Raw genomic sequence first — 18,319 nt, forward strand, 5'->3', positions numbered from 1 at the left:
ATTCATCTAGCAGCGATAGTGGTCAAGCTTCCGAGATCGGCCTTGGCTAGGAATCCAGGGTGATAAGTGATCTTCGCACGAAAGCTGGGCCCAATTGTACAAAGCGGTCTTAGCACTACGACTATTGTAAGCCTATGTTAAAGTATGAGAGTTAGGGCTAAGATCGCTTTGTGCAAGTAAGCCCAGGTCTTGATGTGATGAAATGTGTGAATGATCTAGTCACGCCTTCGTCCTCTTATAAAGTCCAAACACCTTCCAAAATATTTTGTAACGCTCCACCACAGTCCACGGTATTCCGGAAGTTTACAAATCACACTATCATCTAAATATAGCAACTTCCTCACCACTGCTAACAATAAATAGCATTACATTCCTGACAACTAATCATTGTCCTGATAGTGAGTGAGTGTGTTGGATGTAACCCCGCTTTTAACAGCATTCCAGTTATATCACGGCCTGTCAGCTTAATGTGGGAGGAAAGCCCGAAGTGATGCAGTTCTCGGACGTTTACCACTTCGGTGAAACCCACGAGCACGGGTATGGTGCCGACAAACCTAGAAGCATAATCGGGGCGAACCGGGATTCGAACCCACAATCATAGGTTTCTGACGTGCCCAAGGTACGCAACTCTGCACAGCGAATCGCGGCGCCATAGACGACTGGGCCACCCGTGCCCGTTCATTGTCCAAATACAATGAGCTTCTTCCGAATATCAGCAGAAACAATGTAATACACTTACAATCATTGTTTAACAATAAAATGCACTGCCATATAACAATATACAAACTATTTTGGTTAGGACAGCAGCAGGCAGAGGCGAGAGAAACCTTGCTCTGGGTTCAACCGTCTCTCCGATACACATGTCATATCATTGGGACGTATGCCCATCCCAGGTGGTGGTAGTACACAAAGCCCACGAAGGACTGACGACCGGGCTTTCCAGTATAGACTGCTATTGAGTATAGACACTGCTGTTGATATTGCCACAAAAAGAAGTGCATCGACATTCAAATATAAACTTGTTTCAATTTTCGTTCACCAGGCGCTTAGATCTCTATTTTTCAACGTGACAACGCTTTATACGCGGTGTTGCAGACCATGTCTATCCCAGTTAAACGGGTATACAACACAAACAATCAGGTGACACAATTGCCAGGATCGGTGTTCCTTCAAGTGTGAAACAACGGCGTGACCTAGGCGTCAGTCATGTCTTGTATTGGTCACAAGAAGACGCATCTCCCCCACACCTAACGAGCTGGCAATATGGCTGAAGACACTTCATCCTCACTGTCCCCGGTAAGTTCCTGCGTGGATCTCTGTAATACTGTGTTGTGCACAAGACGGTTTATCACGCCTTATTGTGACATGTTTCGCTTTACAGGGTAACTTCTTATATAGTCACTGAACACTCCAGTCGAAATGGCGCGCTGAATGACAAGCATGTTGAAAACGTGTGTGTATGCATTTAATCGTTACGGGTTTTGCTATTGTTCATCTCGCAGGCAGGTCGAGGGTCTCTCTCTCTCTCTCTTTCTCTCTCTTTCTCTCTCTCCCCCCCCCCCCCCCTCTCTCTCTCTCTCTCTCTCTCATTATCCATTTTACCGAATGTTGTTGTACATTCATTCATATGAATACAAACCGGCATTTGAAACAAACTGATAACATCAACTCTATATTACATGTACATTGATAATAAATATATTGTGTATAATACATCCAAAGGCATTTTGCATGTTCTGGTAATCAGGAAGAGATCTATATACACTTTTTACACGCACGCACGCTCACACGCACACACACGCGCGCATACAAACACCAAAACCAACACAATTCTAAACTGAAGCAGTTACCCTAAAAAAGCACTTAAACTAAAAATCTTCCACAAATCTAAAAATATAAACAGACCACACAAGACTAAACTCTCACCATTATAAAATTAAGAAACCCAAAGGGCAAATGCCCACACTGCAACCAAACAGGATCATCTGAACATGTCCTACACTGTATTACATGTATACACATGACGAGCGAACAATGTAACCATACAATGGACACGCAACTAGCAAGCAGGTGCTGTGATATATAAAACCACACTAGGAAGTAAGGTAGCCGCCGTACATAGAGGTACATAAAACACGGAGATGACACACGTGCCAAACATATCTATAGTCTGCAAGTTAATTTAAGGTACCGACGTTTACTACAATATCTGAAAAACTATTGGACCTACTCCAGTCAAAGTTGGTATGAGATTATTAAACAGTCATACATAACTGGATATTACATTTAAAGACAATCGGTGCATGAATAAAAAATCTGTCTATTTAGCTATCACTATATTTCATCAACAACCAGACCTGTTCGTCACGGGTGGAACGAGCATGCATTGTAACAGCCATCTGCATAATGCTACCCCTGCGTCACAGGGCCATATGACACAGCTGAACCAATCAACTCAACTCGAAAGGGTGCACGGGACGCACGAATACGGTGTTAGCATTCCATGATGTTTCAGCGCAAGCATCTTTCCGCTGATGCGAAAGGTTTCGTTGTTAAAATATTTGAATACTTTAAGGCTGAAAGTGAAAGACTTTCGCCCTTATTTGACGTTACAGCTTCCCAAACAAACCGTAGTTAAGATTTTGAAATCTCATAAAAACACATGCTCCCCTGCAAATCCCGTAGGGGGCATCTCAAAACAGGATAGGAAATTAAAGTTAGATTCCTTTTATAAGAAAGTTGTCTGGGACGTGATTCGGCGGTTAACATGAGAAAATGAATTTATTTCAACACGAAAACTAAAACAAATTCTCCTTACAGAGCATGACTTAGATATTTCCAAATGGACCATTTGTAAACTCCTTTCCAAATTTGGATATCAGTACAAAAAGACGAAAGGGTCGAAACTAGCAATGTGTGAACGACCAGATATCATTCGTTTGCGTATCAATTATTTGCGCACTATTAATAAGAAACGAGAAGAAGGCTATGAGCCTGTCTATTTGGACGAAACCTGGGTTAACGCCTGCCACACAGTGGCTTACCAATGGTCTCACCCAGATACCAGAGAGCCACAGCGCAAGATCCCCCCTGGTGTAGGGGAGCGCCAGATTGTCCTCCATGCAGGCTCCCACAGAGGTTTCCTCCCTGGGTGTGATCTAGTGTTCAGATCCAGATCTACAGATGTCAGAGACTACCATACCGAGATGAATAGTCAGGTTTTCACTGCGTATGTTGAGGAGCAGCTCCTCTTAGCACTGCCGGATAAATCCTTGGTGGTTATGGACAATGCTCCCTATCACAGTTGTCGAGATCCTATTAACCGTTGTCCAACCTCAAATTCCACCAAAGGTGAGATATGTGAGTGGTTGGACAACAACCGCATTGCTCGGCCCACGAAAGCCAAAAACACCCTGACTACTACTAACTGGTTCTTCAGAACAACCCCCCGCCCTCTTATTTGACTGACAACATTTTGAGAGAACAAGGTCACCAAGTGCTTAGACTTCCTCCTTACCATTGTGACTTGAATCCCATCGAACTAATCTGGGGTGATTTGAAAAATATGGTCGCACGGCAAAATAAGACCTTCAAGCTTGCCGATGTCAAGCAGATTGTCTTGAAAGGGATGGGAGACATTACAGATGTAAACTGTGTCCAACATGTTATCAAAGTTGAGGAAGAGTTTTGGAAACAAGACTGTATCCGACCAGATACTGTCCAGCCTGTTGTTGTTCATTTAGGTGACAGCACAGACTCCGAATCTCACGACGAGGACCAAGATTAGTGCAATACATATACCCCTGTTTCACTACGACATGTAATAGCCCGAATTACCACGGATATGAATTCTTACATATTCGTACATATTCTTAATCATTTCTTAAGAATCTTAAATATATCTTATTTGATTCCCAAACATTCTTGTAGTTCGTGGGATTCGTGAGAAATAAATCATTTAACAAATAATTTCTAGGAATCGTCTACGAATTTCAGGTTCGTGCTTTGTAGTACATGTCGTAATCGGATCTTGTCCACTTTTGTGCAATTCTTGGCTCAGAATTTGGTTCTCTTTCACCCGAAACAGCACCGAAAGTCTCAAATCATCTACGAAAATATTAAAATATTTTCTTCGAAATCATAAAGCAATGATTTGTCTAAATGAATAATTACGTATCATATATTACACCTAATAAAATGATGCAGGAAATATAATAATGTGGCAAGGAATGATACATTCAAGTCAATAACACTGACCTGAAAAAGTTTGCAAAAATAATTGGATAAATATTATTAAATAACTGCTTGAGACGCCCAACGCTAACTACATATTCGTGCGTGCGTGATTCCCGTGCAACCTTTCGAGTTGAGTTGATTGGTTCAACTGTGTCATATGGCCCTGTGACGCAGGGGTAGCATTATGCAGATGGCTGTTACAATGAATGCTCGTTCCACCCGTGACGAACAGGTCTGGTTGTTGATGAAATATAGTGATAGCTAAAAAGACAGATTTTTTATTCATGCACCGATTGTCTTTAAATGTAATATCCAGTTATGTATGACTGTTTAATAATCTCATACCAACTTTGAGTGGAGTAGGTCCAATAGTTTTTCAGATATTGTAGTAAACGTCGATACCTTAAATTAACTTGTGGACTTATAGTCATGCGATACGGACAGGGTATTGTTCAAGGGAACACAACACTGTCTATATATATGTCTTTCCAACCTTCTGGGTCAACGACCTAAATGTTTTGAACTGGAAATGCGTTACAACCAAAGCGTTCAAATGCACTACGTGTTATTCCGAATTCCGCCGTGGGCCTATTGACCCATTTGCTTATCGTACGGGCTTTTAACATACATAAAGCATGCGTGACTTTCTTTGGGCTAAAATGTGTACTACTGGTATTATTGAATTGGACTGTCCGACTTTGATGTTTACTACTGGTATTATTGAATTGGACTGTCCCACTTTGATGTGTACTACTGGTATTATTGAATTGGACTGTCCCACTTTGATGTGTACTATTGGTATTATTGAATTTGACTGTCCCACTTTGATGTTTACTACTGGTATTATTGAATTGGACTGTCCCACTTTGATGTGTACTACTGGTATTATTGAATTTGACTGTCCCACTTTGATGTGTACTACTGGTATTATTGAATTGGACTGTCCCACTTTGATGTTTACTACTGGTATTATTGAATTGGACTGTCCCACTTTGATGTTTACTACTGGTATTATTGAATTGGACTGTCCAAATTTGATGTGTACTACTGGTATTATTGAACTGGACTGTCCCACTTTGATGTTTACTACTGGTATTATTGAATTTGACTGTCCCACTTTGATGTGTACTACTGGTATTATTGAATTGGACTGTCCCACTTTGATGTTTACTACTGGTATTATTGAATTGGACTGTCCCACTTTGATGTTTACTACTGGTATTATTGAATTGGACTGTCCAAATTTGATGTGTACTACTGGTATTATTGAACTGGACTGTCCCACTTTGATGTGTGCTACTGGTATTATTGAATTGGACTGTCCCACTTAGATGTTTACTACTGGTATTAGGCCTGTACCTTGTCCCACTTTGATCTCTACTGTTAGTATTAGGCATGTAACGTGCCCCACTTTGATCTGTACTGATAGTATTTGGCATGTAACGTGCCCCACTTTGATCTGTACTGATAGTATTAGGCATGTAACGTGCCCCACTTTGATCTGGACTGATAGTATTAGGCATGTAACGTGCCCTCTTTGATCTGTACTGATAGTATTAGGCATTTACTGTGCCCCACTTTGATCTCTACTGTTAGTATTAGGCATGTACCGTGCCCCACTTTGATCTGTACTGTTAGTATTAGGCATGTAACGTGCCCCACTTTGATCTGTACTGATAGTATTTGGCATGTAACGTGCCCCACTTTGATCTGTACTGATAGTATTAGGCATGTAACGTGCCCCACTTTGATCTGGACTGATAGTATTAGGCATGTAACGTGCCCTCTTTGATCTGTACTGATAGTATTAGGCATTTACTGTGCCCCACTTTGATCTCTACTGTTAGTATTAGGCATGTACCGTGCCCCACTTTGATCTGTACTGATAGTATTAGGCATGTAACGTGCCCTACTTTGATATCTACTGGTAGTATTAGGCATTTACTGTGCCCCACTTTGATCTGTACTGATAGTATTAGGCATGTAACGTGCCCCACTTTGATCTGTACTGATAGTATTAGGCATGTAACGTGCCCCACTTTGATCTGTACTGATAGTATTAGGCATGTAACGTGCCCTACTTTGATCTCTACTGATAGTATTAGGCATTTACTGTGCCCCACTTTGATCTCTCCTGGTAGTATTAGGCATTTACTGTGCCCCACTTTGATATCTACTGGTAGTATTAGGCATGTAACGTGTCCCACTTTGATATCTACTGGTAGTATTAGGCATGTAACGTGCCCCACTTTGATCTCTACTGTTAGTATTAGGCATGTAACGTGCCCCACTTTGATCTGTACTGATAGTATTAGGCATGTAACGTGCCCTACTTTGATATCTACTGGTAGTATTAGGCATGTAACGTGCCCAACTTTGATCTGTACTGATAGTATTAGGCATGTAACGTGCCCTACTTTGATATCTACTGGTAGTATAAGGCATGTAACGTGCCCCACTTTGATCTGTTCTGATAGTATTAGGCATGTAACGTGCACCTCTTTGAGCTGTACTGATAGTATTAGGCATTTACTGTGCCCCACTTTGATATCTACTGGTAGTATTAGGCATGTAACGTGCCCCACTTTGATCTGTACTGATAGTATTAGGCATGTAACGTGCCCCTCTTTGATCTGTACTGATAGTATTAGGCATTTACTGTGCCCCACTTTGATCTGTACTGATAGTATTAGGCATGTAACGTGTCCCACTTTGATCTGTACTACCGGTATTAGGCATGTACCGTGCCCCACTTTGATCTGTACTACCGGTACTAGGCACGTAACGTCCTCAATTTGATCTGTACTACCGGTACTAGGCACGTAACGTCCTCAATTTGATCTGTGCTACCGGTACTAGGCACGTAACGTCCTCACTTTGATCTGTACTACCGGTACTAGGCATGTACCGGGTCTCATTTTGATCTGTACTACCTGTACTAGGCATGTACCGTGCCCCACTTTGATCTGTACTACCGGTACTAGGCACGTTACGTCCTCAATTTGATCTGTACTACCGGTACTAGGCATGTACCGTGTCCCACTTTGATCTGTACTACCTGTACTAGGCCTGTACCTTGTCCCACTTTGATCTGTACTACCTGTACTAGGCCTGTACCGTGCCCCACTTTAATTTGTACTACCTGTACTAGGCATGTACCGTGCCCCACTTTGATCTGTACTACCGGTACTAGGTAGGTACCGTTCCCCATTTTGTTCTGTATTACCGGTATTAGGCATGTACCTTGTCCCACTTTGATCTGTACTACCTGTACTAGGCCTGTACCGTGTCCCACTTTGATCTGTACTACCGGTACTAGGCATGTACCGTGTCCCACTTTGATCTGTACTACCGGTACTAGGCCTGTACCGTGTCCCACTTTGATCTCTACTACCGGTACTAGGCATGTACCGTGTCCCACTTTGATCTGTACTACCGGTGTTAGGCATGTAACGTGTCCCATTTTGATCTGTACTACCGGTATTAGGCATGTACCGTGTCCCATTTTGATCTTTACTACCGGTGTTAGGCATGTAACGTGCTGTACTGAGTGTATTAGGGATATGCTTTTACTGATGTATTCAAAGAATGCAGTCATGCTATCAAACAACACATCTCCTTACCCCGGGGCGTCCTCGATATGAATATTTAATAAACGGTTGGTTTCAGCTTTTGATCAAATGGAATTCATGTGTACTTGTATTGACAATGGGCCTTTTCATGCTCCGCTTACGGTCACCTTGACAGATCGGCAGGCTTTTCAGCATATACACCCAACACCCCCTCACATTTTTAACAGAAAACACACCCTTGTGAGGCATTTCTGTTATGTTGTGCATTTCATTTCTCATCAGATACCGTCTGACCTACTTCGTGAAGGTCGGGTAAGAGTTGAAATTCGAGAAGGGGCGGTTGGGTAGCGTAGTTGTTAAAGCGTTTGTTTGTCACGCCGAAGACCCGGGTTCGATTCCCAACATGGGTATAATGTGTGAAGCCCTTTTCTGGTGTCCCCCGCCGTGATATTGCTTGAATATTGCTAAAAGCGGCGTAAAACCATATTCGCTCACTGAAATCCGAGATAAAATAGTTATGAGTGTCTCGTTAAGACCTTTATCTGTTCTCCCGTGTGCGCCTGATAGCAAGGCCAACCATTGGCTGTGTGAGCTTCTATGCTTCATACGTTCGCTCGTCACGCCGAAGACCCGGGTTCGAATCCCGACATGGGTACAATGTGTGAAAGCCCATTTCTGGTGACCCCGCCGTGATATTGCTGGAATATTGCTAAAAGCGGCGTAAAACCAAACTCACTCACTCACTCTATGCTTCATAGTCACATCCGCATCTGATCCGAATCAGGGACATTCTTCAGCTGTGGTTAAAAATAGAGGAATCTCATCCATGTCGTTGATAGTACGCTCACACCACCGGTCGATGACAGGTTCAAACCCATCACGACTTTGACGAGGAGTTTTGACACTTTTACTGGTGAATTACGACAGCAACAGTCACAAGAGATAGCTGTGTCATCATATGATATGCTTTTTATTCTAAAAAAAGACCCGCAGGTTGAAATTCCATCAACATGTACGATTAAACGGTACTCAGAAATGAAAACGTTACTGAGCATGCTTCAAGCTGGATTATTTTTAGAAAATTCCGGACCCGGGAAACTAAAATAAGAAAATCCCACTTGTATGAAATATGTATCTTGTAGGATGATAGCGGGGATTGAAAATCAACTCGGTTATAGAAAAAATTCAGTCTCTACTCAGACCCGTTTCACAAAGCTACTAAAGTGCTACGAATGTCTGTGTATGGCAGTACAGGAGTTGCGGCAGCCGTAGCGTGAAGTTCCCTTTGTGCAACCGGTCCGTGGTAAACAGCAACTTTTGCATGTGTTAAGATAATGACGAAAAAACGAATTTATCTTCAATGCATATGAAGTACTGTTTCTCGAACAGGTCTCATGTTCCGTCTGTATGTTAAGCTGAAAATCATGCAGATATATTGTGTGTTATTTTGATTGGGTGACAAGAATTTGTATTTAGATCAATCAAATTTAACAGATTTTAACAGATTTGGCTTACTTCAGGAATCCAATTACCGATTTAATAATTATTTAATGTCAAAGCACTAGTTTAATGTAACTATGATTGTAAAGCGTGTAGTTGTGTTCTACAATAAATGTGCGAAGAAACCTTGGTAATGTGGATCCCGGAAGGTGCGTTGTTACAACCCTTAATGTAAATATTAATCTTTCTGAAAAAATATTTACATCAAAGGTTGTGGGTTTTTACTCTGAATGTAAAAAAAGAGTTAACCCGTAACCCTTCATGTATTTTCTTTTACATTAAGAGTAATTTTTACATTGAGGGTTGTAACAGTGCGCGTAAATTGTTGCCGTGACAGTTATCATTCCAGCTATTGCAGGGCATCTGTACATAACCGTTTCTCGAACATTGTGAAAGATCCGGGTTAGAATTCAGCCACCAACATCTGTCGTAACTGACGTCTAACGGGACCGGGACTGACTTGGTTGACGCATGTCATCGTATCCCAATTGCGTAGATCAATGCTCATGATGTCAATCACTGGATTGTCTGGTACATGTATCGTGTTTCTAAATGTACCAACCTAATGGTACGGTCTTTATGTTTCAATCGAACAGCACACATTATGCTACGATTGTCATGTTTGATACGAACGTATTACTGTACGCTACGAGTAGCACGAAATATACGTATAGACCAGACAAGACGTACACATGAAGACATTTTGTTCACCATAGACAAGACAATATGTTCACTTTAGAGGCCACTCGCCCAACATACGTGCATGTGCGTACATTTCTAAGCACTACAATTTATAGATACTAGGAGAAAGTACTTAAGGAGGTAATTAGTAATGAGGTCGATAAATACATTTTATATACATATGCATGTAGAGAACTGTAGGTCACGCGCTTGTTTGATGTTTTATTTTCAAAATCGTTGTAAATTCGCCGCCCACGTCAGCAATGCAGTGTCGTCACCGACAGCCTATACTCGTAAGTTAAAAGCTTGTTGATTCGGAGAAGAAAGGACGCTACGCTGACAGAAGATGAAAGCAATTAGTAATGAATTGTATCCATACTCCCCGCCTGTGCCACTCTTGGAGGCTATGTATCAGTGGCAAGTATTTTAAAGTCGGAGTAATGACTCATTCACTGTACACGCACCTAACAAAATTACCATCGTATACTGATTTTTCCCCACAGTCGGCAGTGTGGAGACATCAGTCTGCTTGATCTCATATGTTATGAAGGAGGTCATCAATGCCGTTCTCCGGGGTGCTCGAGAGATTGACGCAGAGTTGTCGCAGTGAAATTTGATATTTTAATTTAACTTTAGCTACTTTTATATAGTAGTCAAGCAAATATCTCGGTTTTATAGAAATTATATTTTAACTAACGCTGATGTTAAACATGATGACGTGTTACCCTATTTCATACTTGAAGCCGATAATAAGCAGCACAGTTAAACCTCAATTCATATAATTCAAACTGAAGTCTGTCATACAGTCATTGAAGCAGTGTCATTGAAGATGGAGACTAGCATACAGTCTGTTCCGTGATCTGGCAGGGTCATTGAAGGGCGAGGCTGGCATGCAGTCTGTTCCGTGATCTGGCAGTGTCATTGAAGGGCAAGACTAGCATACAGTCTGTTCTATGATCTAGCAGTGTCATTAAAGGGCGAAACTAGCATACAGTCTGTTCTATGATCTGGCAGTGTCATTGAAGGGCGACACTAGCATACAGTCTGTTCTATGATCTGGCAGTGTCATTGAAGGGCGAGGCTGGCATGCAGTCTGTTCCGTGATCTGGCAGTGTCATTGAAGGGCGATACTAGCATACAGTCTGTTCTATGATCTAGCAGTGTCATTAAAGGGCGAAACTAGCATACAGTCTGTTCTATGATCTGGCAGTGTCATTGAAGGGCGAGACTAGCATACAGTCTGTTCTATGATCTGGCAGTGTCATTGAAGGGCGAGACTAGCATACAGTGTGTTCTATGATCTGGCAGTGTCATTGAAGGGCGAGACTAGCATACAGTCTGTTCTATGATCTGGCAGTGTCATTGAAGGGTTATATTATCATACAGTCTGTTCTATGATCTAGCAGTGTCATTGAAGGGCGAGACTAGCATACAGTCTGTTCTATGATCTGGCAGTGTCATTGAAGGGTTATATTATCATACAGTCTGTTCTATGATCTGGCAGTGTCATTGAAGGGCGAGACTAGCATACAGTCTGTTCTATGATCTAGCAGCGTCATTGAAGGGTTATACTATCATACAGCCTGTCCCATTACCTAGCAGTGTCATTGAAGGGCGAGACTAGCATACAGTCTGTTCCATGATCTAGCAGTGTCATTGAAGGGCGAGACTAGCATACAGTCTGTTCTATGATCTAGCAGTGTCATTGAAGGGCGAGACTAGCATACAGTCTGTTCTATGATCTAGCAGTGTCATTGAAGGGCGAGACTAGCATACAGTCTGTTCTATGATCTAGCAGTGTCATTGAAGGGCGAGACTATCATACAGTCTGTTCCATGATCTAGCAGTGTCATTGAAGGGCGAGACTAGCATACAGTCTGTTCTATGATCTAGCAGTGTCATTGAAGGGTTATACTATCATACAGTCTGTTCTATGATCTGGCAGTGTCATTGAAGGGCGAGACTAGCATACAGTCTGTTCTATGATCTAGCAGTGTCATTGAAGGGCGAGACTAGCATACAGTCTGTTCTATGATCTAGCAGTGTCATTGAAAGGGTGAGACTATCACACAGCCTGTCCCATGACCTAGCAGAGTCATTGAAGGGTGAGACTATCACACAGCCTGTCCCATGACCTAGCAGAGTCATTGAAGGGTGAGACTATCATACAGTCTGTTCCATGATCTAGCAGTGTCATTGAAGGGTGAGACTTTCGTACAGCCTGTCCCATGACCTAGCAGTGTCATTGAAGGGTGAGACTATCACACAGCCTGTTCCACGATCTAGTAGTGTCAATGAAGGGTGATACTATCATACAGCCTGTTCCATTATCTGGCAGTGTCATTGAAGGGTGAAGCTATCGTACAGTCTGTTCCATGATCTGGCACTGTTAGTGAAGGCAGGTACACAGTCTTTTCTATGATGAAGCTGTTTAGAGAATTGTGTCTTATGAATTCGATGTCCGAGCATGTGCTCAATTATTTCCCTTAGCTGCGAATGCCAAATGTGTCACTCATTCATCGTTTCTCAGCGCTATACCCATGCCCTACAGTTGTGCAAAAGTGGCCAACGCATACGAGCTTCCCGAAATTGGTCTTACTTGATATATTCAGAACACTGACCACCTGGACTTGACTGAACCGCTGTAACGAGCGTGGGTAAAACCCAGATAATTAACTTCGAGAAATCGTTGATCGGGATTTAGTGAATTGAATATTGATGAAATCTCGGACGTGGAGGACGGGAAACGTCAAGCCTGTGTCAGAAAGGCCGGAACAAAGGGCAGTGGGGGGCAGTTGGAGAAATCTATGCTCTGTGCTAACACGATCCAGTACCAATGGCCGCACCACAGTTGCGTGTGAGCCCGTCAACGAAAATACTTATTTCCGAATGTTTACCAACTTGTGAACTTACAGAACTCCGCCTGCAACAACACCGACTTGCCACGTGGACGGCGATGACAGACGTCTTCTCGGGAACTATCGCTCGCGAAGACCCCTTTTCTTCTCTGCAATAACTTCCAAATAACTGTGTCCTAGGATTCTTGAATTACACAATCCTAATGCATAGATGAGTGATTAGATTGACAATTCGTAAAATCAATCCATTCCGATGTACAGTGACACGAAGAGAACCAATTAGTCATCTCATCCGCTTCGTCACGACTATCTGGTATATCTTTGGAGGGCCCAGATTCATGAAGAATTATTTTGCAACCACTTTTATACCTCTGATCGATCACAGTAACACATGTGATTGTTTTGCTGTCACTGGTATACTGTCACTGGTCTAATCGATAGCTGCCACAAATAAGTTTGCCTTTACTGGCACAGATATGCTTTCGATCGATCTCTGCAACACATATGTTTGTCTTATTGGAAGATATATACTTCTCATCGATCACAGCCACAAATATGTTTGTCTTTACTGGCACATATATATTTTGATCGATCACAGCCACAAATACGTTTGTCTCTACTGGCACATATATTTTTCTGATCGATCACAGCCACAAATACGTTTGTCTTTACTGGCACATATATATTTTGATCGATCACAGTCACAAATATGTTTGTCTTTACTGGCACATGTATTTTTCTGATCGATCACAGCCACATATATGTTTGTCTTTACTGGCACATATATATTTTGATCGATCACAGTCACAAATATGTTTGTCTTTACTGGCACATATATTTTTCTGATCGATCACAGCTACATATATGTTTGTCTTTACCGGCACATATATATTCTGATCGATCACAGTCACAAATATGTTTGTCTTTACTGGCACATATATTTTTCTGATCGATCACAGTCACAAATATGTTTGTCTTTACTGGCACATATATTTTTCTGATCGATCTCTGCCACAAATATGTTTGTCTTTACTGGCACATATATATTTTGATCGATCACAGTCACAAATACGTTTGTCTTTACTGGCACATATATTTTTCTGATCGATCACAGCCACATATATGTTTGTCTTTACTGGCACATATATTTTTCTGATCGATCTCTGCCACAAATATGTTTGTCTTTACTGGCACATATATATTCTGATCGATCACAGTCACAAATATGTTTGTCTTTACTGGCACATATATTTTTCTGATCGATCTCTGCTACAAATATGTTTGTCTTTACTGGCACATATATATTTTGATCGATCACAGTCACAAATATGTTTGTCTTTACTGGCACATATATTTTTCTGATCGATCTCTGCCACATATATGTTTGTCTTTACTGGCACATATATATTTTGATCAATCACGGTCACAAATATGTTTGTCTTTACTGGCACATATATATTTCTGATCGATCACAGCTACATATATGTTTGTCTTTACTGTCCCAAATATATTTCTGATCGATCACAGCTACATATATGTTTGTCTTTACTGGCACATATATATTTCTGATCGATCACAGCTACATATATGTTTGTCTTTACTGGCCCATATATATTTTGATCGATCACAGCTACATATATGTTTGTCTTTACTGACACATGTATACGTCTGGTCGATCACAACAAAAAATCTTGTACAGGCAATGCTATATTTCTGATCGATGACTGCAACATAGAATACTGTTTTGCTGTAACTTATGTACTATAGATAGATCACAGCAAGAAACAACTTTTTGTTGTTGTCACTCATGTACCATTGATCGATCACTGCAACATAGAAAATGTTTTACTGTCACCTACATACCATTGATCGATCACTGCAACATAGAAAATGTTTTACTGTCACCTACATACCATTGATCGATCACTGCTACATAGAAAATGTTTTACTGTCACCTACATACCATTGATCGATCACTGCAACATAAAAATTGTTTTACTGTCACCCACATGCCATTGATCGATCACTGCACCATAGAAAATGTTTTACTGTCACCCACATACCATTGATCGACAACTGCAACATAGAAAACTGTTTTACTGTCACCTACATACCATTGATCGATCACTGCAATATAGAAAAATATTTACTGTCACCCACATACAATTGATCGATCACTGCAACATAGAAAAATGTTTAACTGTCACCAACATACCATTGATCGACAACTGCAACATAGAAAACTATTTTACTGTCACCTACATACCATTGATCGATCACTGCAACATAGAAAAATGTTTAACTGTCACCCACATACCATTGATCGACAACTGCAACATAGAAAAATGTTTTACTGTCACCCACATACCATTGATCGACAACTGCAACATAGAAAAATGTTTTACTGTCCCCCACATACCATTGATCGATCACTGCTACATAGAAAAAGTTTTACTGTCACCTACATACTCTTGATCGATCACTGCAACATGGAAAAGTGTTTAACTGTCACCTACATACCATTGATCGATCACTGCAACATAGAAAATGTTTTACTGTCACCCACATACCATTGATCGATCACTGCAATATAGAATATATTTTTACTGTCACCTACATACCATTGATCGATCACTGCAATATAGAAAATGTTTTACTGTCACCCACACACCATTGATCGATCACTGCAACATAGAAAATGTTTAACTGTCACCTACATACCATTGATTGATCACTGCAACATAGAATTTTGTTTAACTGTCACCTACATACCATTGATCGATCACTGCAACATAGAAAAATGTTTTACTGTCATCTACATACCAATGATCGATCACTGCTACATAGAAAATGTTTTACTGTCACCTACATACCATTGATCGATCACTGCAACATAGAAAAATGTTTTACTAACATCTACATACCAATGATCGATCACTGCACCATAGAAAATGTTTTACTGTCACCTACATACCATTGATCGACCACTGCAACATAGAAAAAGGTTTAACTGTCACCCACATACCATTGATCGATCACTGCAACATAGAAAATGTTTTACTGTCACCAACATGCCATTGATCGTTCACTGCACCATAGAAAATGTTTTACTGTCACCCACATACCATTGATCGATCACTGCTACATAGAAAATTGTTTTACTGTCACCCACATACTATTGATCGATCACTGCAACATAGAAAATGTTTTACTGTCACCCACATACCATTGAAGGATCACTGCAACATAGAAAACTGTTTTACTGTCACCCACGTACCATTGATCGATCACTGCTACATAGAACATTGCTTCGCTGTCACTCAAGTACCATTACTACACATATGGTTTAATGGCCTCCGATATCTTACAGGAATGTCTATTCTGACCATAAAGTCATTGGCAATGGGAAAAGCGTCTGGCGCTTCCTATATAAAGGCTGGCTGAAATGCTCTGAGATGTTTCTATAGTACACCTTAATCAATTTGCATGTATTACGTACACTACCTTCCATGCTTACAGGCCGCATTTAAACCAAATACACAGTCAGGCATCACAGTGACATGGTATGCTCTTCTGTTGAAAATGGACAAAACTGGACGTCAAGTAGCACGCTGGGTTCTAAGTCTTCGGACTCCTGAACAGATACGCTCCATGTTCGTTATCTCTGGTGAGAATTTAAGCCATAATGAAGAAGATTTTGTTGAGCGATTTGTAACCATGGATGGGTCTTGGGTTCACAACAATCAGCCAGAGACTGAACAACAGTCAAATCAGTGGAACCACAGAACGTCCGTTCCATCAGCAGTTAAGGTGATGGCTTCGGCTTTCTGGGATTCCAAAGGGGTCCTTCTGGTGGACTTCCTCCCGAAAGGTCAGATCATTAATTGCCTATATTATGCTCATCTGCTTAGGTAACTCAGTAATAATACCAAGAATATCAAGGATAACGTGGAAGTTTTGCTAAAGGCGTGTTGTTCCGCAAGGACAATGCACGAGTCAGTTGCCATGGCTGCAGTGCATGACTGTGGTTTTGGACTCATTGAACATCCTCCGTATTCACCAGATTTAGCACCGTCAGATTTCCACCTTTTCCCAAACACACAAAAGGAAGAACGGTTCTGGCAACCATTATGCACATGTTAATGACGTCATGTCTACTGTGTAGGAGGTTTTACACCACCAGGAGGAAGTCTTCTATACCAGTGGAAGACAAGCACTACAGCATCGTTGGCAAAGGTGTGTTGAGCCCGGATATGAATACATGTATGTTGAAAAATAACAAGCAGCCGACACCCTCCACGCAGTCCGTCACAGTCTTAGAACGCTTTAACCACCTCTCGTAGCAGAGTGATATTACGCCGCGATCAGACATGTCTGAGCTCTTGACACACGGACTGTAAATGAAGGCACACGGTTATATTATAAAAGTAGCGGCATTGAGATCATGAAACGGCAACCTGGCCACAGTGCCTCATACATTGTTACCTAAAATGAGTGAGTGAGTTTGGTTTAATGCCACTTTTAACACGATTCCAGTTATATCGCGGCGTGTCAGTTTAATGTGATAGGAAAGCCCGAAGTGATGCAGGTCTCAGACGTTTACCACTTCGGTGAAACCCACGAGCACGGGTATGGTGCTGACAAACCTAGAAACATAATCGGGGCGCACAGGGATTCGAACACACAATCATTAGTTCCTGGCGTGCCCAGGGGACTCAACTCTGCACAGCAAATCGCGGCACCTAAGACGACTGGGCCACCCATGCCCCCTGTTACCTAAAATGTGACATCAGTGATTGTGGGTAGGTAAAGACAGCCCAAGTGCGTGGACTGATAGAGGGTAAGCAAAAACATATTTCAATACATGACCAAAGATCGGAGGATCAGAATGCTCACCTGAATCAGGTGTGATACAGGTGAGATGAGGTTTAACGTCGCGTCCAAGATTATTGCACTTTGTGTGGCTGCTTGTACTAGTCCGGACCGATGCCGATTTATAGTGCTAGCTCACTGATATACCATGCCGCAGTTTAACATGAATACCCCACTCAGACACAGTATACTGACTCCGAGCCGACCAGTCCTTGTTTTAGCCCCTTAATGCCGAGCGCCAGACAGGGTAACAACAAGAACCATCTTTTAACGTCTCTTGGTATGACGCGGTCGGGGATCGAACCCCGGTCCTTCCGCTCTCCGGGCGGACGCTCTACCACTAGACCGGTGTTGCAGACCATGTCTATCCCAGTTAAACGGGTATTCAACACAAACAAACAGGTGACACAATTGCCAGGATCGGTGTTCCTTCAAGTGTGAAACAACGGCGTGACCTAGGCGTCAGTCATGTCTTGTATTGGTCACAAGAAGACGCATCTCCCCCACACCTAACGAGCTGGCAATATGGCTGAAGACACTTCATTCTCACTGTCCCCGGTAAGTTCCTGCGTGGATCTCTGTAATACTGTGTTGTGCACA

General features: G+C 41.8%; 1 protein-coding gene across 1 annotated transcript in view; it reads left to right on the forward strand.

Annotated features, from left to right (window-relative positions):
* Window positions 1–1,052: 1,052 nt before the first annotated feature.
* The window catches only part of LOC124137253 (atrial natriuretic peptide-converting enzyme-like), a 205,531-nt gene continuing 188,264 nt past the window's right edge, over window positions 1,053–18,319 (forward strand). The window contains exon 1 of the mRNA XM_048392392.1: window positions 1,053–1,296. Coding sequence (XP_048248349.1) covers window positions 1,264–1,296 — 33 coding nt within the window. The 5' untranslated portion in view covers window positions 1,053–1,263. The remainder of the gene's footprint in view (window positions 1,297–18,319) is intronic.

The sequence above is a fragment of the Haliotis rufescens genome, unplaced genomic scaffold, assembly GCF_023055435.1.
Source record: "Haliotis rufescens isolate VD_foot unplaced genomic scaffold, xgHalRufe1.0.p SCAF_11, whole genome shotgun sequence".
Taxonomy (NCBI): domain Eukaryota; kingdom Metazoa; phylum Mollusca; class Gastropoda; order Lepetellida; family Haliotidae; genus Haliotis; species Haliotis rufescens.